The sequence below is a fragment of the Strix uralensis genome, chromosome 8 (assembly GCF_047716275.1).
Source record: "Strix uralensis isolate ZFMK-TIS-50842 chromosome 8, bStrUra1, whole genome shotgun sequence".
NCBI lineage: Eukaryota > Metazoa > Chordata > Aves > Strigiformes > Strigidae > Strix > Strix uralensis.
Window position 1 is genome coordinate 21,612,234 of NC_133979.1, and position 25,778 is coordinate 21,638,011.

Consider the following 25,778-nt stretch of genomic DNA (forward strand, 5'->3'; position numbering starts at 1 on the left):
AGCATGCTAGTCATGGTTGTATCTACAAAAGCCAGTTTGAGACACCAAGGATTGTGTCTTAGTGAATAACAAAGGAACTGAGCTAAATATGCCAGCTCAACAACAAGAAAGTTTGTTTAAAGCTTTTTCTAGTCCAAAGCCATAATGCAGCAGACATGGCTGTTAATGGATTGCTGTCATGTAAGCAGAGAATTTAAACTTCCATTAATATTTAAATATTTTAAAATGGAAATATTTGTGTTATTTATTGCACTGCTCTGCCAGTGTACATAGGTATTTTATTTTAATTTATTTTCTTCAAAATACATGGATGCAATGATAGCCCAGCTTTCTACCCTGGAGAAAAGCAGATATTTGTCAAACATGGCAACTCCTAAAAAGAAGTTCCTATAAACTATATTGTCCTTTTGTTCCACAGATGAGGAGGCACTCCTGCTTTGTTTTTTTGTTCTGTGGGATATTTTTTCCCGGAATTCTTGGTTTTCCACAGACAAATACCTCAATTGATTGTGATTCTCTGTTACCAAACTATGAAGCTGAACCACAGACATCTGCGCCACCATATATTATTGCTGTATCTTTTGATAACTTTGAGCCAGGAAATGAAATCCAAGGTAAATAATCTGAATGACATAAAATCTTTATCTGTGTCTCCCAGAATTATCAGTCTTCACCAAAACTCCCCTATTTCCCTCTCAGTCTAGTTAAATTTATTTTTAAATTTCAATCTTGTTCATCTATACCTGAGATATTAATCTTTTTTGAAATGTTTTCTATATACATATGTATGTTAATATTTGTAAAACTGAAAATATATCAGTTTTTCCTTTTCCTATCTAATAAATATATCATAACTTCATGCTATAATTTTTGTGACAAAATTAAAATGAAATGTGACAGCTGGCCAAACTGGACTAATAATTAGTTGCTCTTTAACTTCATATTTGAGTATTTGCTGTTGTATCAAGCCTCTGCAGTACAAAGGGATCCTACTCATTAGATGTTCACATGCTGTCATCTTACAGGAAAATAAAAATTCAGGATGCAGTGTAAGACAAGTCAAGAGTGAGACATTTTGAGTCATCCTTCTAAGAGCTGCATCCCAGATTTTATCAATTGCAGGAGGTGGAGCTATTGTGGTTTAAACCACCTTTTTATCTTCCTAATCCCAGATTGCTCTCTGGATGGAACACCTTGACAGCCTTGTTTCTCCACACTATGATGCCATCTCATGGTGCTGTCACACTTTAAATGGCTTGTGAATACTTCTTTTCCTAGCCATTTGCTAGAAGAAACATGGACGTGGAAATGAGTTGTAACCCGTCACATGTCCATTGTATCTCAGTAGCTGAAAAAGAGCATTATTCACTGAGTGGCTGCTGTCGAGCTGGGATTCTGTTTTACCTGAACCTAGTAGCATGGATGTGCTTCCATGGAGCGTGATATGTAGGGAGAAAAATGGAGGAGTGTCAGAGTCCTATTATAGCTGCCATTCTTGAAAAAACATGCGTGAATAGCTCCTTCAAGGATGGGAAGCCTGTTTGATTACTGATAGCTATTTTTGAAACAGTATTGCCAGCAAAATGATGGATGGATTTAAGTATAGGCAGACTGTTCTGTGAGGTTATATGGGATTTATCATAACAAAAGTATTGAATCCTAGATGCTACTAACCTTGCCTTCTCTCCACCCCTCCCCCCTTTTTTTTCTAACCATTTCCTTTTTTTCTTGCTTTAGCATTACTTTTCTATTGCTTCAAGTTGTAAGCATCCAGTGCCTGGTCTCAGGGAGCTGCATTAGGTTGCCCTTCCATTGAGCATATTGCAGTTTCACCTGTGGCATGCCATGTGCCAACACTCTTACCTGTGCTTGATTTAACACTACATTCAAGTGTAGGATATCACCCCTTTTGTGCGACCTGTGAAAAATTAGTGAATTAGGACTGAAAGTTGATGTCAAATTGGAAGGCTAATTATGCAGGTGTTTGGAAGTGTTAAATTGTTAAGGTATGATTGGTCCTTGCCTTGACTTGTGTGTCATTCCCAGTTTATCTGTCCTTATTTTTAATGACTACACATACCTCTGGGCATAAACCATTATTCTGATTTTATTTGCAAAAGTACCTAATACTGGCATTAGCAGAGCAAGTTTATAATAGACCATAACAAATTTGATTATGCCTCTTGAAATTCAATGTCAATTTGGATATGCAGAAAACACAACCTGCTCTCTTCCATATTTTTCTGAGCTTCTTCAGTAGCAAAATTTGAGTAAAATTGAGTAGTTCGTAATTATTAACTTTTCATGTTTAATATAGAACGTTAGAGCCAAACTGTGTAGTTTCTCTTCCAGTTGTAACACATTTTAAAAAAATGGTTCTGCAATTCAGCCTTAGGCAAAAGTTAATCCCTTCTTTTGAAACGGCGGTAGAAAGAAATACAATTCTCTTTCTCCCATAGCTATTTTGACTTTGCAGGCCTAATTAGACAGAAAATAAATAAGCTTTTGGTCAGCAGGGCCACTGGCCAATATTCTGAGTATGCATGGGGGGCAAATGAGATTAATAAGAAAGTCATAGTCATTTGGTAGAGCAGAATTACTTTTAAAATTGTCAATAAATCATGTATTTCATGTTACTTTACACAGAAACGCCTCTCCAAATTTCTTCCTTTTCCTTTATTGTCATTCTCTTGATAATTAATTAATACTCTAATAAATCCCAACATTTTTAAATATTGTAAAAGGTTTTAAGTAATTTCTGTACATGCAGTCTTGTGCTTTGGAGTGAAAATTAGGGATAAAAGGGAAATTAGTTGTTAAACATGTAAGAGGTTTTAATTGTGTATGAAACTTAAATTTTTCACAATGTCTGTTTTCACAGTGACTCTAGAAGCACTTAAAGGTGTTGGATTTAAAGGATTTAATCTACAAGCTCGAGAAACAGAAGGAGATGTTCCTGTTGGTACTTTTAAAATTACAGATCCAAACACTAAAGGCTTGGGATGTCATAACATGACAGTATGTATTCAATCTTTGGAATACTTACGTAAACTTGGCTTCCTTTTGAATACTTTAATCAAAATTGATAGAAATAGTGAGCATCTTTTCTATGGAAAAGTTATTTCATCAGTAGAGTTTAAAAATTTAGACTTTCTCAAGAAATACATGTACCTTCTATATGTGATATGAATCTAATGTGGAAGCTACCTGGCACTTTTTAGGAGGACATCAGTGTTCCTGTTGTAGTAGAGACAGTTCCCCTAATAATATAGGTAAAAGTCACTTTTGCATCTGATATAATTTTATGTACATTTCTTTTTAATTGCAGAATTCAGCAGTAAGTCATGCAAATTCAGATGTGAAACAGAAAATTACAACAACATGGATTGCTCCACATGATGTTAGAGATCTTCAATTTATGTAAATAATTTTGAGGAGTTTTTTTGCCTTGAAATTTTATTTCTATGAATTATTTTGACATGGATCTGTGTTGCTTCTTTCTGATGTTCTTGTCTTGCCACAATCATGGGTTTTTCATAGTTTGTCACAACTTCCCACTATGTCCATTAAATAACATGATTTCCATTTCAAGGTATAATTATAAAAGGTAAACACTGCCCTACAGATGTTAATATATGTAAATAATTCCATTAAGCACAGTGTTATTAATGGATCTTTGAGTAACCAGTTTTTACACTTTGACCTCTTTAATTACAAGAGCAACAATATGAATGTAACTAGTTCCTTGAATAAGTAAAGTTCAGACTCTATTCAATTATAACTTCTTTCATTTTGAACAGTGGAAGCATAATGGTTTGATGTAAATGCTTGTAAGATAAATTTAAAAATAAGTTAACGACCCATGAACTAACTGCTGAAAACAGGAGAAGACAAATTTATCCTGTTTAATGCTACTTTTCTTGCAGACCTGAAGCTTGTAAAAGTATCACCTGGTCTAATAAAATGCATGCTTGATGTAATTGGAAAATATCTAAATATTTAATATCTTGATGTTGTTTGAAGTGTAGATTTATGATAGGAGCATCTTACCTTTGCTTCATTAAACCCTGAGGAATACAAAAAGGAGCAAAAGTACACAAATTCAAACCATGATCGCTTCCACTCGTTAATGTCAGTTCACCATCATAGATATATAGATTGTCAGAGTGGGAAAGAGGTGCGACAATTTTTATGGACACTTGAGCTGATACTCCTCACTGGAATGAGTGCTTCTTCAAATAGTGTCCATTCCTCTTCTCCTCCTTCTCAGCATCTATTTTATTTATCTTCAAAATGATGTTGGATGATAATACAGTAACTGGAAAAGTGTTCTGGAAATTGATGATGTTCTTTTCAAACTTGACTGTATAACCTTAAAATCAAACTAGAGTTGATTTTCTTGGCTGGAGAGGTGGGGGAGGAAGACTTCATTGGTATTTTATACTGAAATATTTTGATAGAAAAAAAATTATTATTCTGTTTTTTTTTCCAGTGCAACTGTTGTTCAAGATCTAGAGAAATTTTGGGTTGGAATTCAAAGCAAAACTCTCACACCTATGCGTTCTGAGTCAGTTAATGGGACAGGAAAAAGTAAAAGGAAGGTATGTTTTGAGTGTATTTGCATACTAGAAATTAATACAGTAAATTAAAATATTTTTGACTTGACACAAGACATATATTCATTGTCATGTATTCATTAACTAAGATGGCCAAAATCATTAGATATTTTCAACACTTTTAATTTAACTGCCTAATCCTCTTACTAAATTGATGAAAAAAAAATATTATTTTTCCCCCACAGAAATAAGGAAACTGATAATCTAGTTATCAAAACAATCCATAGCATAAAGACAAAGAAAAGAAAATTAGTCATGAGGAGAACTCTGCTGTACTTCATGGTGTACTGTGCTGTTCTTAACTTCTGCACCACTCCCTGGGAACTATAGCTGTGTAGCACGTTCTTAGCAATGAGTTTATTTTTTGGCCAATAATTATGCTTATATGAAACATTTTAAACACGATAGGCAGTTAAAGAAAGTCTGTTCAAGTCTATTGTATTGGTTCTTAACTGTAGCAACACTGATTTGTGTCATCTTGTTATCTAACCAAGAGTGAACACCTCTCTTTTGTTCCTCACTTCACAAAACATATTTTGTTTCCTATAATAAGGTGCTTTTTTTTCCCAGTAAATAATTTGTAAATATTTCCTCATTTTTTTCCTAACAGCTTATGATAGAATTAGAATGTAACAAGGTAAGAATAATTTTTCTTTAATTTCCCAAATTTCAGTTACCTCAGATTTAGAATTCCTGTCCTACTGGTGCAGGTGTTTCATGGTTGTAGCATGAAGATTATATCATACCATTCAAATTACTTCCCTAGCGAGATCTCATTTATGCTTACATTTTGTGTACAGTTTTGAAGGTATTTTTAATTAGTTAACATCAGTTCTCAGATCAGATTGTTACAATCTGTAAGGTCTTGTAAGTAACAAAACACTTGACCTCTTCACTCAGACCATGAATGTGAATTCAGTTGATTTCCTGTTTAAAATAAATTGGTATCTATACACCAGTCAATAAACAGTAACTGGAACCTGTACTTTCTTGCAGCGTGGAGGGACTTACACAACACAAGGCCGATGCATCATGGTAAATATTCTTTCTTCAAAAACATTGACATACTGCTGATTGCCCAAGATCTCAAGACCTAGTTAAAAGCTTCTTCTAGTCCTTTATTCCTCTTGTCGCTCAATGTATTTTTCTTTTTGGCAATTTATCTTGGTTGATTAAAATCCCAAACTTTCCAAATGGTTGTCAGCCTTGTTACCTTTTCCTCCTACAGGTTCTCTCTAACTAATCTGGAGTAATTTTCTAATAGAAGTTTTCTTCTTTCTGTCTTCACTTTTTAGTCATAGTGCTTGCTTGCTTTTCAAGATCACTTATTTCAACAGCTCTGAAATATTGCCTTTTGCAAATCATGATCTAGATATAAAATTTAACTATTTGATTTTTTTTTTTTCTGAAAACTATCACTTGCAGCTCAGTGAAGAAGTCTCTTTTTCTTCTTTCCTTTCTCCCAGAAAATGTGCCCTACATTTTGTAGTGTCTAGTGATTGCATAGTCACATCAGTAAAATTTTTCATCTACTTTTTAATGATCTTGACAGTGTAGGTCTCCTCATCAATGATGGACATCAAGTGTATGAGGCCAGATAAAAAAGGGTACAAGCAGCAGAATTATGTTAATTTATACCAGCTGTTTTCGTATAGTTTTGATTATTTGGCGTTAAAGATCTCTGAAATAATTTTAATAGTATCAGTGGAATGAAGTCACAGAAAACTACTTTGTGTTCTTCCTTTTCCCACCAAGTAGATCTTTCTTTCCTGAAAATAAGTTATATAAAAATCAATTTTCTGCAAAATAATAAATAGCATTTTGGTTTCTTTACAGGTTGGACCCTCTGGTTCCTCTCAGAAGAGCTACTCAGGCAGTCAGGTAAGAGTCCTAACTCCCAGCATTTGGACGTTTTCCTTTAGTAACCTTGAACAACTAAAATTCTGTAACTACAGAGCACTGAGATGATTTAATACTGTACTGAAATATCATCTCTGCTAGTTAATGTAGAATACCAGAGTTATTCATCCAGTAAACTGTATGTTCAGTACCTGGACGAGGTTCAACTACCTACACTCTGCTGAACTCAGTAGCTTGCTGTCAGTATTCTTACCTACAAGATGCTTCACCATCTCTGATTTCACACATTAAGCATTTTTATCAAGCATTGACCCTTTTGAGGGAGAAAAGAAAGACTGCTTCCACCTTCCTAGAGGATTCCTACCTATCTATGCACATATGCATGTAAACACAGCCACAAACCATTTTTTTGTCATTTTAGAGACACCTAGGATAATGAAAATGAAACTGTACTTATCATTAATAGATTTTTTAGGCATTTTTCTTTTTTTTTTTTTTTTGATAATCAAAATGGAAGGACTCATTTTACTTGTGTTTCACTGTCTTCTCCACAAAATTTTACAAAATTTCTCCAAACTTCACCAGATATTCATACGTATATTAAAGCTCCACTATAATGTCTGTATCACTTTTAACACCAGATTATATTTGCAGCTGAAAATTCAGGGATTTCAATGTCTAGTTAGTCTTTTAAAACTTTTGGGGTATGTATGCCTGCATTCTCACTGATAATTTTCACTTCTTTAATCACAGAAATGTATACCTGGTTTTTAGTTAATTGTCTCCCCTACCACAATGTGCCTATTTGCACTTGAACTGTCAGATACTTTTTGGTATGTCTGCAGTTTCTCAAACTGAGCTTCTTAAGGATATATTTCTTACTACTTATTAGTGATTATTAGTGAATTATCTGGTAATATTCACTACTTGTAAGTGAAATTACCAGACTATGAAAAATACCAATTATTTTTATATATATACTAAATACTGAGTTCCTTCATTGTGTTTCTTTCATATATAATACATACTTTTTTCTAAGAACTGAGTTTCTCATCTTGTTATGTAACTATGTGAAGTTACTTATGTTTTCTAAAATATAGACCATTTAGTAAAACAACTTGTGGATTTTGAAGGGTTACTTGACCAATGACAAAGTTATAAGAAATCTGTATGATGACTAATGTCTCATACTAAATTAGAATTGTTACAGCCAGTTGCCAGTGAACTGGTAACCTCTGTACTTGCTTATCCCATATTTGCCTGTACACATGGTCATTTGCACAGCTTTTAATGCCATAAACAGCAGGGCTTTTGTTTTTTTTCTTTCTGCCCTCCCTCCACCTTTTTGTTTTTGCATGGAAATAATTGACTTCTGTTTTTATTTCAGAGTGGGGTAGTCTACACAATAAGCAAGAGTGGATGTGTCCCTGTAAGCACTTTTCTTACATTTACTTTTTTGTCCCCAACGTAACTATATTCATAGTAACTCCTAGCCTTCAGTTGCATTATTTTATATGAGTGTTCATGTGGGAGTTTCTGCTGCAAATAGAAAATAGTGAAGAGAGAGATAGAAGATAAATATTACAGTTTATTGAATGATATGAAGTAGTTTGCAAACAGAGATGTTAAAAGTTGAACAGGAACATATAGATTATAGAATGATGAGAAAAGAACTGGAAGGGGTTATCTGTTGCACTTACATTACACTCATTATACAGGTTGTCTATTCTCTCCTTCTACGCAAGTCAAGACTGGTATGAATTGGTCTGCATGTTCTAAGTTGTTCCTCCTCTCAGAATTAATCACACAGATATCTACAATAACTGAGGTTATTTTAGTTTTTCATTCTTTCATGCAGCAGGGATACTAGTGAAGCTATGTATCCTAGACAGGTCAAGCCAGTCATCCAGAAATAGGTGAAAAATGCAAGAGTGCTCTAATGTGGTGCTGAATAGGTCAAAAACTTAGCTGAAGTGTATTTATCAAGATGGTGACTAATTGTAGGGACTAAAATATTTGAAGGTTTTTGTCAAATATATATAATTATTTTGGTTTCCTTTCAACATTTACAAGATAAGATTTTTATTTTTTAATGCAAAGTTACTATGTTCAAACATTTACTCAATATAAAAAATGAGAAAAATCTTGGAAGGTAGATGAAACAGTCAAGTTTACTCTTTCTATATCAATGACAGGGTTTTTTTGCTTGTTTTTCATAGTATAGCAGGTAAACAAAAATAAGCTAGTCATGTAGTTCTATTGCTAAGCACTATCAGTTGCGACTTCAAACTAGAAAAATGGGGATGGCAGCATCAACAAGGACAATGTTTGCAAAAATGCAAAACATTCATGTTATCAGTACTTGTAAAATGTAAAATTCATCACAATGTGTACAGGATTTTTGCAAAGAACAACAAAATAACAGGTTCGGGGGGAGACTATTGATTGCATTATTAATAACAAGTGAGATTTACTCTAAAAAAGGAAGGCATTAATTTTTGTTTCCTTCAGGTTTCTACTTCCAAATTTTAACATTTATGTGTATATATATATATTACATGTAGAATGTGTTTGAATTTCAAGCATTGTATTAAATCTTTATCGTTTCTTTCTATTAAAATAATGTCTTGACAGTGTCTGTTCTAAAATGTTTCCCAAATACCACTGGATAATCACTAATTTACAAAGGGTTAATGTGCCTGGCTCATATGTTCACACATGGTTGTTCATGCATAAATAGTGACAAGTACAGTAGTCTCTTTATCATCTCTTCTTTACATATTCTACATAAGGATCAGTCAGAATTGAGGATGTCTGAAGTGTGCCTTTTCTTCTTAAGCAATTACAGAAGAGAAATAACTGGTTTCATTTTTTTCTTAGGGAGGTGCTGCTAATGCGTATAGTCAACATGCTTGTCAAGAGGTAAGTTGCTTATATATATATTTACTGATTGACTACTACTGTGCTTCTTAACCCATCTCCTTACTGCAAATTGCATTTGATTCTCTTCTTCAGACCTATATTATTCTTCCTAAATATATTAAGGAAAATGGTGATAGTCTGAGGTATTATTCTGAAATTAAAAACCAAAATTAGAAGGTGTTACATTGTCACTTCCTCAAAGTGTGATTGTTTATGTTACAGGCACTACCCATCACCTCTTCTAAAAGCGTAATTTGTTAGCCTGCTAAAACATCAGAATTCTTACTGTGTAATGCTTTCTATCTGTTAGAGTAATTGTCTTTGGATATTGCATGTTGTGCAATATTATTTGGGATTTTTTTACAATTTTTGTGTATTAATACAATAATACTTCAATTAGTAGAGAAATTGCTGTTGTCAATCTCATTTATTTTGTTTTCACCTGAAAGCATATTTTCCATTTTTAAAATCATGAAAGCAAGTGAAAAAAATCTATCAGAAAGACAACACACTCTCCAATGCCTGTTAGGAGCTGAAACCTTGGCCAAGAAACTGCTTAATCATATGCTTAACTTTAAATACATCATTAATTATATTTATTCCTAAATATTAAATATATTTTATCTTTGTTTAATATGTAAGTGTAAACTATTTGTGATAGGGCAACATTAATCTTATGACTATAGTAGAATGTTGGAAAATTTTTACTTCAGCTATCTTTAAGCAAGTTCAGTATGCTTTACTATTGCCCTAGATATATTTAAGTCTAGAGGTAATGAGTTTGATTTGAAGTGCACATCCTCTAAGGAAAAAAGCAAGGACTTCTAGATACAATTAACAAGTTATTATATAAATAAATATCTGATTTATGTTTTTATTTCAGAGTGCATCCTTATCCAGCAATGGTATTGCCTATGGCCAGGTAACTACGTGCTTTCCAACGTGTTTTCAGTTTCCTAAGCTATTCGGAAACTAAGCAGTTATGCCCAACTTTTACCAAACAATAATAAAATTCATGGAAGGGGATAAAGGAGGACTGTCTTCCAATGGTTAAGTAATAATCATATCTGGAAATAACTTCAACAGATGAGTTACATGTTCAGTGTATTTTGTAGTATCAACTTTGTTAGAAGTTATATACTTTGATTTTGCACAGAAATTCAATTATATTTATTCTGTAAATGAACACCAGTTAGTTTTGTTATGATATTCCAAAAGCCAGTACTTTCTTTGATAGTTACTAAGAATTAAAAGTATTTTGCCTGTACAATTGCATATATGGGTTGATGAAATGGAAAGCTTCACCACATGTTATTTTACGCTTCATTTAAAACATTTTTATTCTTATGGCACATAGTTATTTTGGTTTATATTTCAGTGGTAGGTTTTTTAGTTTTGGGGGATGGGTTCTGGAGTTTGGGTTGACTTTTTTTTTTTTTATGAAGTTAGAAGAGGTTAATTTTTTTTTTCTACCAATAGATTATTATAAACAAACTTCCAATTTTATGTTAGATGAAACATTAGCCGCTTTTATACAGTGCTGTGTAAAACTAGCAAAATAATTGAGGGTTGCAGAAAAATAATAAACTAGTTTATTTATTTCACTTATTCGTTTATTAATTGCCAATCCATTAATATTTTTATTCAGAATCTTATTTTGTTTGGTAATTTAGAGAAACTATGTTAGCTATAACATTCTTGTGGAAAATAGTGCTGTAGTTAATTTGTCATACATTTACCTAAACAAAAAATGGATTCTGTGTTCTTTACAGTCTGTCCCTTCAAGCAGTTCAGATTCCACTAAGAAGGTAAACGCTTCTTTTCAGTTCAAATGGAAAAAATTCTTATAGTTGTAACTTGGCACGACTTGTTTTATTTCAATGGTACTACAGTTCCTTTTACCAGTTAAGACTTTTCAAGGTTTTAACCCAGATTGATTCATATGATTTGAATCAGTTTGGTTCTTAGATACCTTATATTAGCTAGCCATGCTTTGGTGGCTTTTGTTGATAGTTGGCTTAACTGTATGGAAAATAAAATTTCATACACGTTTATGGGGATTTGTTTTAAAAAAGTTAGGATAGTGATTGTGATGTGATTAGGACTTTTAAGGATATAGATTCTGCAATTATTATTCAGATGGGGCTGGATAATGAGTGTGACTCAAAGCAAGTGAAATCAATAGAATTCATATTACTGTTGAAGTTGACTCATAATATTTACATGGACTCTTCCTCTCAGTTCAGTCCCCAGGAAGCTCAGGGCTAATACTGTGGTGTGTTCAGTAAACACACAGTGTACCTATTCATGTCCTCATAGATATTTCTTTTTCATTTTAATTTCACATTATTTTAAGAATTCAAAACATATTGATAGATTTTTTTTATAACTTAGTTTTAAAAACATAATACTTCTCCCTGTTTTATACTAGAATTCTTTACTTCTGATAGCATCAACTTTCTTCTTCCTTTTTATACCACTGGATAATACAAACTGTTTTCAGTTTAAAAAAAAAAGGCAGGGGAAACTTCTAGTTAGAAAGCATTAAAACCTAAACAGAAGATACTATTATTGCGTTTGGCTTAATTTTTTTGAACGAACTCAGTATTAAGCCTCTGTTTAGCATAATTCTGAATAAAGAGAAACAAAATTGATCTTCCAGTTTGGGGTGTAAAGTTGAAGATCAAAAAGGACACACAGGATAGGCCAGTGGATATGGAACGATACATGAAATACTGCTTCTGTCTCTACAGCTGAGTCATTGTGTGACTGGGAGCAACTCTTTTATCTCCTTATACTCTTGTGTAAACCATCTATAAGTATATATTGCTTGGTAATGTGCATTAAATTTTTTTATAAAAATAGTATTTTATAAAAGTGATCATCCATAGCATTATTATCAGAGTTAGTAAATTTAGAGAATTCAGTAGTCTTCATTTTCCTAATATATTTGACTATTTAAATAAACTCTATGATGAGTAAACAGTTTTCTCTGATTTTTCTATAGGTAGTGGTCATTGCCAACAGCAACCCTTTTCCACCTGTGGTAAGCAGTTTTTCTCTACAGGGCTCAGAATTTTGACTCAAAAAGCTTTCAAATAACTACATGCTTAATTCATCAAAAAAATTCCTGGTGTGTGGAGACAACTCTTTGGCAGGCAGGGTTTACCCTAGGTGCATACTTATCCTCAGGGAAAGCCAGTAGTAAGATAGCTGCAAATCTTGTGGTTCTGTGATTGTTATTAGTACTTGCAGAGATATTAGATTAGCTGTCAATTCTGGGTACTTCAATGCAGTCTCTGTATTCCTGAATAGTTTTGATTTTCTGTTTCTATTGCCATTTTCTTTTGTAAGTTCACTTCCACTCTCATTTTTAACTATTCAATTTCCACTTGTCTTACTTGGAACTCATACAGTCAGTCAAAGGTAAGTTTAGCCTTAAGGTGGTTAAAGTGAATTTGTATGACACAACATTTGATATATATGTTTTTCTGGTGTCTAGTTTCTAATCAAACATGTTGATGTTCTAACCCGAATGAAGATTAAGATGCATTTGTTCTATGCTATCCTTTCCGTATCTTTCACATTTGGTTGTGTATTGCATACAAATGATAGGGCCCTTTTTCTGCTGCAGTATTCTGTTTGGACAAGTCCTTGTGCAAAATAATTAAAGATTGTTTTGTTTCATTTGCAGCGTCATACCTACCCCCAGGTAAGCATACTTTTTCCTTATGATTTCTATAATAGTAATATAGTTCTTGTGGATCAAACCAGTTGCCTCAGGATGGTGTCTGATGCCCTTTTACATGTGTCCTGCACGCCCCAAAATTCAGCAAACAAATTATTAGATCAGGAATTGAATTTGTATGTGTGGTGATATATGTCCAATGCAGGTGACAGTGAGACAGGTTGGGGGGATGATGATGTCTCAGCTTCACTCACCACATTTGGAAAAGCTGAGCTGACTGGTAGTGCAAAAAGAGCATAGCCTGTGCTCTGCTGTTCTCCACAGAAGCTATAATAGAAGCAGAAGCAAATGCAGAAAATTACTTAGTAGGGTCAGGCTGCCTCCACAAACTTTCAGAGCTGAGGATAAACTAGTTTAATGCTGGGTGTTAAGAATTTGATACTCAGTACATCACACATACGACCTTTCCCTTTATTCCCCCAAGCAAAATAGTACAATTTCGTATTTTCTGTTTAACTGCATTGCATTTAAACAAGTCAAATTAAATGTTCACTGTTGTGGTTTTCTGTTTTTGTTTTCAGAGTTTGGGAAGTTCTGCTACTAGGGTCATAATACAGGTAGACATTCTTTCTCCATTATATTTGAGTTTTAATTAAAGCCCTATATCAGTAAACTAAATAATGATTCATCTCTTTGCAAAAAAATAAATACGGGTAACTTATGGATATTTTAGATATCCACAAACTACAGTGGTGGAGTGGTTACAGTAAAGTGGATATCCTACTCTGTTGCTGTTTAAAGACCATTGCAGCTGTTTTCTACAGTCATAAAATACAAAACCATCTGTATGCTAACTCCATAGTGCTCTCAAAATTTGCAAAATTTAACCATCTCAATCTGCTCAGGAAGGCAGATGGAACTCCAGAACTTAAGCTTGAATGTTATTTGATATTAAATCAACTATGCATAAATCATAACCTGCCCAGTTCCATGTTCATTTAAACAGTCTATTTTTTTCATGGAGACAACTAGTTCAGTGTTACTTTTTTTTTTAAATCTGCTAGTTAGTGCTTAGGTAAACTTTTGTTTGTGTTTCTAACATTGCTTCTTGATAACCAGGCACTTAGAAGGTTGATTACAATCCAATCTCATCAAGAGCATGTTTGTAAAGTATTATGGATATCACTCAGGCATATTTTTTCTGGGTCCTTTGAGGTTTTAACCTACCTACAACTCTTCACAGTTTAGGCTTTCCTTACTTCATATGATAGTCCTTCAGACTGTAACAACAAATTCTCACTTCTGTTGAAATATCAGTGGCAGGTTACCGCAGCTGAAATCTGTCTTTTGAAAATCATTGCTTTCAAAATGCGTAGCATTAGATTCTTCCATAACCAGAGATGAATTCTGCCAGAGATTTCCTTTTTACTTGATTTCTGAATTTAATTGTATAATGTTTTGAGTACACAGGTTTAATATTTTCAATGTGTATATATAAATAAAACTGAAAAATATTTGATTGCTCTCATAATCCATGTACTTCATGGGAATTGAAAGATTTTCTGCAGTGACCTTCCCTTGATTAAATTGTAACTGTGGCTTTTCCAGTTTTTGTTCTGACAAAGCCTTTGGCAAAATTTTGTTGTGCTTATTCATTAAAAAAGCAGTCATAATGTGAATATAAATTGATATGAATTTAATGACAATTTGTGTGATACATTTGAAGGGCAGAATTAAACTCACTTGAAATACCACAATATGGAACATACTGTATTATATGTATTATTTTTCTATATTATTGTATTATATGACAAATTTCCGTTAAGAAAATTACATCAAGATGTATAAATACTTATAGCACTTTACTTATGAAGGATCTTTATATACTGAAGTATTGAACATTGAAGCACATGGAGATGGCATAAATGAAGAAAGCAACAGCATAAGGAACTCTTTCTGGCTTTCAAACTGTCTAGTAGATATAAGGATAGAGTTGCTTCTTGAAATGTTTTAGTACTTAAGCAATTCCTCTCAAAAAATAAATAACCCTTTTTTTTTGTTCCTGTGTAGACTGGACAAAGACAGCAAAGCACCAGCAGCAGTACATACGCTCAGGTAAGTGAACTTTAAAAGGACTAGAAGTGTTCCTGTAGACTTCACAACTTGGTCCAGCACAACTTGGAAATAAATGATTTCATATGTTTTTAAATCTATTTCACAGGGTACAGATATTACTGTTTCTCTGATTTTTGTGCATAAAATTGTCGTCTGGTATTGATGTTTAACTATTATTGTTTGGAGTGCTCATAAATATATTTTCATGTTTGATTGGTTGACATGGCTGTATTCCACACAATGTGTCCTCTAAAAGGTTCATAGAAGTCATGACACCGAGAGAAAGTGATTCTAGGCTCTTGGAAACCCCTGTGCAGCTGTATTTCCATAAACATTACGCTCTTCATAGAAGCCTCCTTGTCAAAGTAGTAATTATCTTCTCTTTTTTTAAAGGGTTCCCAAGGCATCCAGTCCTCTAGCCAGGTGAGAATATTTTGTTGAAATATATTTAAGGTTTTCTGTAGCAGGCTGTCTTGTAAATGGAGTTTGGGGGTTGGTTGGGGTTTTTTCCTTCTTGCGGTTGCTGAGTGGTCCTTGATTGTGGTTCATGTCCCTGAACAACCTTGAAGGAAAAAGAACATAGTACAGAGGAACTTTTAGTGGAAATGGGCTTTTCTGTCACAGCTGTGCTAAGACTAAAGCTTTGTTTACAAATGAGTTCTTGCCTTCCTTACAGGGCTACCAGCTTCAGGGTGGCAGTTCCTATGACCAGGTAAGCATCAGTCGGTATACACCATTTCAGAAGTTGGAGTGCCGTGGCACTGCAAAAGCTTTTAATTCTGGGTTTTTTCCATTTATATTGAGTTCTTAAAAAACAAAGTCTCTGAATCCATTTAAAAACTTTTGTTGTGAATGTGACAGTTATGTTTTTACTGGATATCTGCAGGAAGCATGGGTTCCTGTTGCTATCTGATCTTTTCCATGGGCATGGAACTTTAAAATTTATGGTAGAAACAGTCTATTTAGTACTGTTTCTATTCCAGAGGATTTGCATGGTACAAGACAAATTTTTAGTCAGTTCTTCACTGTATCCTTTGGTCTCAGTACAGAGAAATAGTGTTGAGGAGCTAAAAAACATTGGGTCAGGTCCTCAGCTGCAGGAGGATTTGGTCTTAGAGCCGGCAGCTGATGAATGTTTACCTCCCTTCACAGTTTTTCTGTGTATTAAAGCATCCCTAAGATAGCTACGAATATTGTCAGAATCTTCATGTCAGATAGCGTAAATAGACAAGATAGTTCAAATCCTTTTTGGTAATCCTAGTCTTCATAAGTCTCCCAGACAGCTGTGGCACTGGTCTGCACATACATGAAACATCTGCTCTTTTTCTGACTTTATATTGAAGGCAGGTTGCATCAGCAGCTTATAGTTACCCACAGTAACTTTCTATTACTGAAAGTTTTTCAAAAGGTACTGGCATCTTTGACTAATTCATTTGGCCTGCTACTTTTAATTGCATTGTTCTGTTTCCATTTTATGAATCTTTTTTTTTTCTAGAAGCCTTTCTTAATTTTTAAAAATTATTTTTCACCTTTATTCTCCCTCAGAGGAAAGGAGTTGTGCAGCTGAGGCCCACCAGAAATGCAAATATAGGAAATCAGTATTCACCTACCATTAGCTGTCTAAGCCCAGTGTCTGAGAAACAGCAGGCAAAAGAAACATAATAATAAAATGTTGAGTCCCTTCAATGTCTTGGAAAACCTTTCTAAGACTGGAGTCCCATTTAAGATGGATGTAAAACTACTCTGTAATTGTTGTTTGATAAATACAGTGTGATCAGATATTCATCTAGAATAAGAAATATCAAAATAATTCTAGTGAAGCAGCAGAGTCTGTACATTCTCTGTCTTATTCTGGGTTTTCTTCCCCACAAAGAGACACACATGAAAGAGGCATCTGCTTCACAAGTGCAGTAATTATGAATCAATAATTCCTTTCTTACAGGGCTACCAGCCTCAAGGTGGCAGTTCGTACAGCCAGGTAAGCATCAGTTGGTCAGTCACCAGTCAGAATACACCATTTGAGAAAGTGGAGTGCCATGGCACTGCAAAAGCACTTAGCAGTCACTCAGAATCTGAACTTTAAAGGATGTTTTCTCTGAAAGTGTGTATTCTCACACTTAAAATTTATCCACGTGCTACTTATTTACCTGGAATCCCAGCATGTGAAATTATCACACGCAGCATCATTTTGAGGGCCAGGAGGAAGTCCAGGCTCTTTACACTGCCCTGCATAGCTTTAGGATGAAGTTGCTTGCTTTTCCTAATGTAGGCTGGATCCCTTACAAAAGGGGAGTAACCAAATGGTGTCCTTGTCTTAGGGTGGGCCAAGTTACTCGGGCAGCAGCAGTTCTTATGGCCAGGTAAGCAAACTGGATATTCTGTAGGAAGTTCTTCACTGATCTCTCTGTGACCAGCACAACGGGAAGGTTTTTGAGAGTGATGTTTCTCTTGGTAGTCTGTGTCTCAATTTGATTTGGGGCTTTTGATGAGAATATTCACAATCTGCTGCACAGATGCTACTGTACTGCTCTGTCTCCTTTGTCTCAGGAAGAGCCTTTTTGGGAAACCCCTGTGCAGCTGTATTTCCATAAACATTACGCTCTTCATAGAAGCCTCGTTGTCAAAGTAGTAATTATCTTCTCTTTTTCTAAAGGGTTCCCAAGGCATCCAGTCCTCTAGCCAGGTGAGAATATTTTGTTGAAATATATTTAAGGTTTTCGGTAGCAGGCTGTCTTGTAAATGGAGTTTGGGGGTTGGTTGGGGTTTTTTCCTTCTTGCGGTTGCTGAGTGGTCCTTGATTGTGGTTCATGTCCCTGAACAACCTTGAAGGAAAAAGAACATAGTACAGAGGAATTTCTAGTGGAAATGGGCTTTTCTGTCACAGCTGTGCTAAGACTACAGCTTTGTTTACAAATGAGTTCTTGCCTTCCTTACAGGGCTACCAGCTTCAGGGTGGCAGTTCCTATGGCCAGGTAAGCATCAGTCAGTATACACCATTTGAGAATTTGGAGTGCCATGGCACTGCAACAGGTAGCAGATTTTAATTCTGTTTTTTTCCATTTATATTGAGTTCTTTAAAAAAAAAAAAAAAAAGGGTCGGATCCTCAGCTGCAGGAGGATTTGGTCTTAGAGCCTGCAGCTGATGAATGTTTACCTCCCTTTACAGTTTTTCTGTGAATTAAAGCATCCCTAAGATAGCTACGAATATTGTCAGAATCTTCATGTCAGATAGCGTAAATAGACAAGATAGTTCAAATCCTTTTTGGTAATCCTAGTCTTCATAAGTCTCCCAGACAGCTGTGGCACTGGTCTGCACATACATGAAACATCTGCTCTTTTTCTGACTTTATATTGAAGGCAGGTTGCATCAGCAGCTTATAGTTACCCACAGTAACTTTCTATTACTGAAAGTTTTTCAAAAGGTACTGGCATCTTTGACTAATTCATTTGGCCTGCTACTTTTAATTGCATTGTTCTGTTTCCATTTTATGAATCTTTTTTTTTTCTAGAAGCCTTTCTTAATTTTTAAAAATTATTTTTCACCTTTATTCTCCCTCAGAGGAAAGGAGTTGTGCAGCTGAGGCCCACCAGAAATGCAAATATAGGAAATCAGTATTCACCTACCATTAGCTGTCTAAGCCCAGTGTCTGAGAAACAGCAGGCAAAAGAAACATAATAATAAAATGTTGAGTCCCTTCAATGTCTTGGAAAACCTTTCTAAGACTGGAGTCCCATTTAAGATGGATGTAAAACTACTCTGTAATTGTTGTTTGATAAATACAGTGTGATCAGATATTCATCTAGAATAAGAAATATCAAAATAATTCTAGTGAAGCAGCAGAGTCTGTACATTCTCTGTCTTATTCTGGGTTTTCTTCCCCACAAAGAGACACACATGAAAGAGGCATCTGCTTCACAAGTGCAGTAATTATGAATCAATAATTCCTTTCTTACAGGGCTACCAGCCTCAAGGTGGCAGTTCGTACAGCCAGGTAAGCATCAGTTGGTCAGTCACCAGTCAGAATACACCATTTGAGAAAGTGGAGTGCCATGGCACTGCAAAAGCACTTAGCAGTCACTCAGAATCTGAACTTTAAAGGATGTTTTCTCTGAAAGTGTGTATTCTCACACTTAAAATTTATCCACGTGCTACTTATTTACCTGGAATCCCAGCATGTGAAATTATCACACGCAGCATCATTTTGAGGGCCAGGAGGAAGTCCAGGCTCTTTACACTGCCCTGCATAGCTTTAGGATGAAGTTGCTTGCTTTTCCTAATGTAGGCTGGATCCCTTACAAAAGGGGAGTAACCAAATGGTGTCCTTGTCTTAGGGTGGGCCAAGTTACTCGGGCAGCAGCAGTTCTTATGGCCAGGTAAGCAAACTGGATATTCTGTAGGAAGTTCTTCACTGATCTCTCTGTGACCAGCACAACGGGAAGGTTTTTGAGAGTGATGTTTCTCTTGGTAGTCTGTGTCTCAATTTGATTTGGGGCTTTTGATGAGAATAGGACAACCTGCTTTGTTTACAAATGAGTTCTTGTCTTTCTTACAGGGCTACCAGCCTCAAAGTGGCAGTTCCTATGGCCAGGTAAGCATCAGTCAGTCACCAGGCAGTATGCAACATGCATGTGATATTCCCATATGTGTATTCAGAATTCTGTGATTTGCTTCTTGAAATAATGTAATAAGTTGTCATTAGAAGTAGGAGTTGTGAACATTTTTTTTATATGGGTCTAGTAACAATAGGCTCATTGGAACTGCTCTGTCCCACATAGAAAGGAGTACATGTAGTTGTCATCTTTTTGATGCACTGTAATATTCAACGTACACAATAATTTACAAGGCAATTCATATTAGGATGTAGCTGTTGTTCTCCTTTTAAGTAATCAGGCAGCTAAAGCCCCTTAAAATTTATTTCTGTGTTCCAAATGGAGAAAAGAAATATTTGGATTACTAAGGTGCTTTTTTTTTTTCCCCAGCAGGGTGTATCTTCTTTTTCAGGTGGCAGCAGTGGTTGCGGACAAGTAAGTCCTCTTATAGTAGTAATATGTTTTTCAATAAGTTATGTAATGTTTGTTAGTTGGAATCTTTTGTTTTCATTATTACATGGAATTATCTAGCACAGAGATGAAGAAAAGCTGACACTGGTCACTGTAACCAAAATGAAGTGGTTTCTCCCATGTAGTGTTACACACAAAAGATGGACAAGTATTGATTCATCTGTCTACTCAGTAAACAGATAAAATCTTTGCTTGGGAATGATTTTCAGATGTTCCTCCTTTTAGTTCCTATAGGAAACGAGAGGATCAGAGTGTGGCTCCTGTGGAATAAGAATTAGATTAGTAGTTTTCATCCTGGTTCCATTTCAACTTATGTATGCCTACAACAGTGTAAAGACAGTGTCTTCAACGATGAGATCTCAGGTGAAAGGATCATTGATGAGGCTGTGATATTAAACCTATATTCAAATAAATATATTTGGGAAAGCAATGAGAATGAAAGAGAAGTATAAATACAGAAATATTTAGCAGAAGTATTTAGCAGAAATGTTAGATATGGTATGAGTTAAGTATTAATGGAAATGCATGTGAAAATATCATAAGAAGCAGTACAAGAACACAGTTAACAGCAATGAAACTGATGAACACTGAAGAATGTGTTACTTCTACCAAAGCTGTGTCACAGGTTGACTTATCAACAGAAGACCTGTGCTTTAATAATGAGAAGGTGGCAACCAGGGTAGAACTCATTGTGTGTACTGTTTCTCATCCTTCTATCCCAACAGGAAGACTCATTGTAGCCAAAATATACCCAAAATAGGGAAATGAAAGGCATTGGGCATCAGCCTTGCCTAAGAGCTGTGATGGGTGAATCTAGCAAGATTCTGAGGTAGATGGTCACACAACAGTAAATGTTGATTCCTAAAAGGACTGTGCAAAAAAACCCAAAACATTTCATCTTTACCAATCAAAAGGAACTAGGATGATACAGAGAGACATCAATTGCGAGTCTACCTTGCTTTCCGTGTGGCACACAACTAGTCCTGCTTTGATCATCTGTGTGCTTGTGTCTTGGTGCTTGTGTTTATGTGAGTATGGGAATGACAGAGGCTAAAGCCACAGCCTTAAAGGGTTAAATAAAATGAAATGCACCCTCTGAAAAGTTTTATGTTGTGTTTTGTTACATTAAATCTCACATAAGAAAATTTAAGAAAGATAATTACTTTGCAAGAAAGTGAAAATTTGGGCATTTATCTTTTGGTTTGTTTTTTAACAGGGCACTTCATATGATAGCAACCCCTGCCACCAGGTAAATGGCCTTCCTCCTCTCATTTTAAGATGCATCCAAAATTAGTTTTGCCACTAACTCAATTTAGTAACAACTTCAGATTCATAGAGTGCAAATCCATGTAATCTTACCAATTATGAAATTAGAACTCAGTATCTTCCTATACACAGTAGCATCACAGGGGCTTGACATCTTTTTTCCCCCTTTTTCCTAGCATTATGTCTGTGAAATGTCTCTATAGGATATTAAGGCCAGATTCTGGAAAGAACAAGTCTGCTGCATTGTTGCTCAACTGGCACTACTTAAATCAGTGCTGGAACTCACCAGCCTCTCTCTGGACTTTTCCCATCAAAAGTCAGAAAATATTTTAGGACTGCCACTTGAGCTTCCTGCAGGAGACTGGCTTCACAATTCAGTTTGTGCAGTGAAGTCCAGATACCTACATGTGTATTTGTTATAAGTTTCAGTGTTGGAACTCTAAAAACCACTATCCTAAAAGATGTCTGCTATGTTTAAATAAACAATCTCTATAAATGTTAAAAATCAGTAAGAAGACAGCAATAGATTATTTCTTTTTTTATTCATGATACTTCTCTTGATTCTTACTGATTTTTCACAAGAAACAGAAACATTGGGTAGATTCATTATATTAATAAATACTGTGTTTTAGCAATATAAATATGTACTATATTTATAAATATACAAGCAGCATAGATGTTACTATAATATATTCTCATAATGTATATACAATACGCTATACTGTTATTGTGACTTGAAAGAATAGTATATGATATAGGATATTATTATATTATAATAGCTTTTCAAGTTTTTTATGAAGAGGAGCTATTTCTTTCTAAGACTAAAGGATACACATTTTGTTCTAAAATCTGCTAGAACATTGAAAGATAATACTTTTCATTTCATTTTCCTTTGCTTTTTCTGGATGAAGTCTCAGCCTCATTTTAGTGAATGGCAAATATCCCAGTCATTTCAGTAGTCCAGGATTTCACTGTTTTTATTATGCACTTTTGACACTAATACTTCTACAAATGTCTCTTCTGATTTTACTTGGAGGAGTTACATTCGTCTTCTAAAGAGGGCATTTTGAAACATACTGAGTGTTTTATTCAAAACCTTTTCCTCAAGGCCAGTGTATCTCATGGCTTACAGCTTTCTGTGTAATAATGCTCCAGGGAAATTTTTTCAGTCCATTTGTATATATTAAGTTTTTTAGGAGAAAAAAAGATACATTCTCTAGAGACTGTTCAGAATGAAACTCATCTGTGTACTAGGCATTACTTAAAGACAAATATTTGTGGTTCCTTGACATGTGTCTCATCTAGTATTTACCTTTGCACTGTTGGAAATCTGTGTCTACTATGTTAGAAATCATATCTATATTGCATATCTGCCTCTGCTCCTTGCACATTCTAAGCAAGTATCGTAGCTTTCATTAAAAACAGTCCATAGCCAAACAGTAAGTGTCTAAAGCATGCATAATTTTTGTCTAATTTACAGGATGTATCATAGGGTGGTCAGGTAAATAGCTCTTTATTATCCATTGGTAAAAATCTTTTTAAGCAGTTCTAATCCAGGTATAGTTTTCTTGCTCGTGAGGGTGTAGACTCTTGCAGATTCTCCCCAGCTCCAGCCTGTAACTCATTTTCTTCAAATGTACTTTTTATCAGCCCTGAAATTCCACTTACATAGCAAGAACTTAGCAACCTAATAAAGCTAGCTCTGTGGATTCTGATCAAATTCAGTTCTCCAGCATTATAACTGTTGCTGTTTTGTTTTCACAGGGTGGATCATACTCCTCACAAAACTATGGTGGTAGCCAAGTAAGTACTAGATTATTGTTTCCTCCCACTGAAGTTTTACTTCATGCAGGTTCCACTATGGCTGATCAATATCCAATCTGCAATATTAATTCTAATTTGCTGGGATTTTTTTTTGTTAGCAGAGTGGATCATCATCCTCAGACAATTATGGTGGCAACCAGGTAGGTAGACCTTGATTTTCTCCTGGTAATTTTTATCATATCTGATAACTTACCTAGATACCTAAAAAGTTGTGTTTTTTCAAAGGAATCGAGGCAATTGTTTATAGCCCCTGAACAAAATCACAGTTTCTTCTGAAGTAGGGTTTATATTTGTTTGTTTTATAGGGTGGATCCTTCTCACAAAACTATGGTGGTGGCCAAGTAAGTGATGCTCTGTTTCCCTACTTGTACATCATTTCATACAAGCTTTAGCCTCTGCTCAAAATCAAGTTTTCTATATCCTAATTTTCCCTGATTTTGATTGATTTGTTTGTTTGTTTTAAAGGGTGGATCATCCTCCTCAGACAGTTATTATGATAGTCAGGTAACTAGTTCTTTCTTTCTCCTAACTGTGTATTATTTCATGCTAATCTTTGTAGTCCCTGCATCATCTTTCTCAAAGATGTAATAAAACACAATAGTTTCTGTGGTCTTTTTGTTTTGGATTGTTTTGGGTTTTTTTTTCTTTACTGAAGAATGGAACATTCCTTGTAAGCAACTATTGCAGCCATGTATTTGTCTCCTTATTTTCCTTATAAAGATCTTCCTTTAATTTAACTCAGCTTTTTTTTTTTTTGCATAAACCTCAATTCTGTTTTGTGGAGTACAACATCAAAGTGTATTTTTAACAATACGTTTTTGTGAGGAAATAACTGGTATCTGATGTCCTTCTAGGATTCACAAGATTTCTCAGATGATAATCCCAATGCTTGTGATGATGTGAGTATGCTTTCTCTAATATATTTTTGTCACAACATTTTTCACGTAGATGGGAAAATATTGCACTGTTAGATGCAGCCTTGTAAGCAGAATGATCCAGAAAGAATGTTGAGTTCCCACACTGATAACTGTTTCAGCAACTGCATGTTTTCTTACTGGAAATTGTCATATAGTTTTTACAGATATATTTTGTGCTTTTAAATGCATTTAACTTGATGAAATGAAATATGGATAAATATGTTTCAGTGGCTTTGCAGTAACAGAAGATTTTGCCTAAAATCTAAGGATACCTTTTACAGTCATTTTCCAAAAAAAGAAAATCCCATAGACAAGCTTTAAATACATACAATGAAATAAAGAAGAGAGATACAGTGGCAGATCTTCCACTGCTTTTCATGTTAAGTTTCTAACAATCTAAAGTTGGTATTAAAATGTTTTTCAGACTGGAATGGTAGGATTTCAAACTAATTTAGCCAAGGCTATGGTGGATGTGAGCAGCATATGATTTTTGTTACGTCTGTGTGCAATATCAGAAAGAATCAGGTTTCTGTAAGCTTACTGTATTTAAAAAATTCTTAAAGAAAGAAATAATTTATTCTTTTCCAGAATGACACTACCTATAGTGCCAGTAGTCGGGTAAGTGCTTTTTTCCTTCTGCAGTATTCAAGTTCTTATGATTAATGACAATGTTAGTAACTGAACACTTCAACATTAGAACTGTGGGCTTCTAATTGTAGTGTATGATTGCTTTATAATACCCTTCAAAAAGTTAATTAAAGAATGAGATACTTGATGTTATATTTCTCTGTACTCAGTCCCTTCTAGCCGTTCTCAAGGCTGATGCACAATTATGTAAAAATGCACAATACTTCTAAGAATATATACTGACAGTTTTGTTGTAGTATATGCACTTTGACCAGATAGTTATTTAGGAATTAAGCATCTGTGTATGTGAGCCATGTAGCCACCTCAAGCTTTTTCCACTGGTTCTAATTTAAACTCGCATATATGCTAGTATTGTTAAGTAACGTTTATCCCCTGGTAATAGTCTCTCTGTCAAGACTTTCCATCTGTCCTACAAGCAGTGATTAACATGGATAAATTGTGACCAAGCAAATACACTGTTGTGTAAATTAATTACATATTTCTGTACTTCTTTCTGTTCATAGAAAAGCTTTTTCCATCTATTACGGCCTCCTTTTGTTTTACTGCCATCTAGAGTAACCTTCTGATATCAGCTACTTGCCTTCAGTTGTCAGCCATATACTTTACTGCTTCATATTTTCCCTATTTTCCCTCTCAGTACTTCAGTACTGCACGGAACATGTATGCTTGGAAGTAAGGAGGCCTTCTGAAAACATCTTTTGGTTTTTCCTATATTTACCTTCTATGCATTGTGTTAGGTTTAATGCAAAAGGTTCTGCAAAAAAAAAATCCTTCAGCAGCAAGCCCTGTTTAAGAGTCTTATCACTTCCTCCTTTGTTCACAAAAGATGTTATTATTCCCTTAGTTATCCCTATCCAGTGC

At 34.8% G+C, this 25,778-nt stretch overlaps 1 protein-coding gene across 1 annotated transcript in view; it reads left to right on the top strand.

Annotated features, from left to right (window-relative positions):
• LOC141946576 (uncharacterized) overlaps positions 1-25,778 on the top strand; it is a 79,993-nt gene that overhangs the window by 25,685 nt on the left and 28,530 nt on the right. The window contains exons 2-33 of the mRNA XM_074876596.1: positions 419-614; positions 2,882-3,018; positions 3,329-3,420; positions 4,493-4,601; positions 5,227-5,253; positions 5,613-5,651; positions 6,453-6,497; positions 7,864-7,905; positions 9,357-9,398; positions 10,282-10,320; positions 11,171-11,206; positions 12,406-12,444; positions 13,093-13,110; positions 13,668-13,703; positions 15,157-15,201; positions 15,595-15,624; positions 15,878-15,913; positions 17,144-17,179; positions 17,520-17,561; positions 17,855-17,884; positions 18,138-18,173; positions 19,158-19,193; positions 19,534-19,575; positions 19,755-19,790; positions 20,182-20,226; positions 21,479-21,511; positions 23,293-23,331; positions 23,451-23,492; positions 23,658-23,693; positions 23,818-23,856; positions 24,207-24,251; positions 24,858-24,887. Of these exons, the coding sequence (XP_074732697.1) occupies positions 419-614; positions 2,882-3,018; positions 3,329-3,420; positions 4,493-4,601; positions 5,227-5,253; positions 5,613-5,651; positions 6,453-6,497; positions 7,864-7,905; positions 9,357-9,398; positions 10,282-10,320; positions 11,171-11,206; positions 12,406-12,444; positions 13,093-13,110; positions 13,668-13,703; positions 15,157-15,201; positions 15,595-15,624; positions 15,878-15,913; positions 17,144-17,179; positions 17,520-17,561; positions 17,855-17,884; positions 18,138-18,173; positions 19,158-19,193; positions 19,534-19,575; positions 19,755-19,790; positions 20,182-20,226; positions 21,479-21,511; positions 23,293-23,331; positions 23,451-23,492; positions 23,658-23,693; positions 23,818-23,856; positions 24,207-24,251; positions 24,858-24,887 (1,575 nt within the window). The remainder of the gene's footprint in view (positions 1-418; positions 615-2,881; positions 3,019-3,328; positions 3,421-4,492; positions 4,602-5,226; positions 5,254-5,612; positions 5,652-6,452; positions 6,498-7,863; positions 7,906-9,356; positions 9,399-10,281; positions 10,321-11,170; positions 11,207-12,405; positions 12,445-13,092; positions 13,111-13,667; positions 13,704-15,156; positions 15,202-15,594; positions 15,625-15,877; positions 15,914-17,143; positions 17,180-17,519; positions 17,562-17,854; positions 17,885-18,137; positions 18,174-19,157; positions 19,194-19,533; positions 19,576-19,754; positions 19,791-20,181; positions 20,227-21,478; positions 21,512-23,292; positions 23,332-23,450; positions 23,493-23,657; positions 23,694-23,817; positions 23,857-24,206; positions 24,252-24,857; positions 24,888-25,778) is intronic.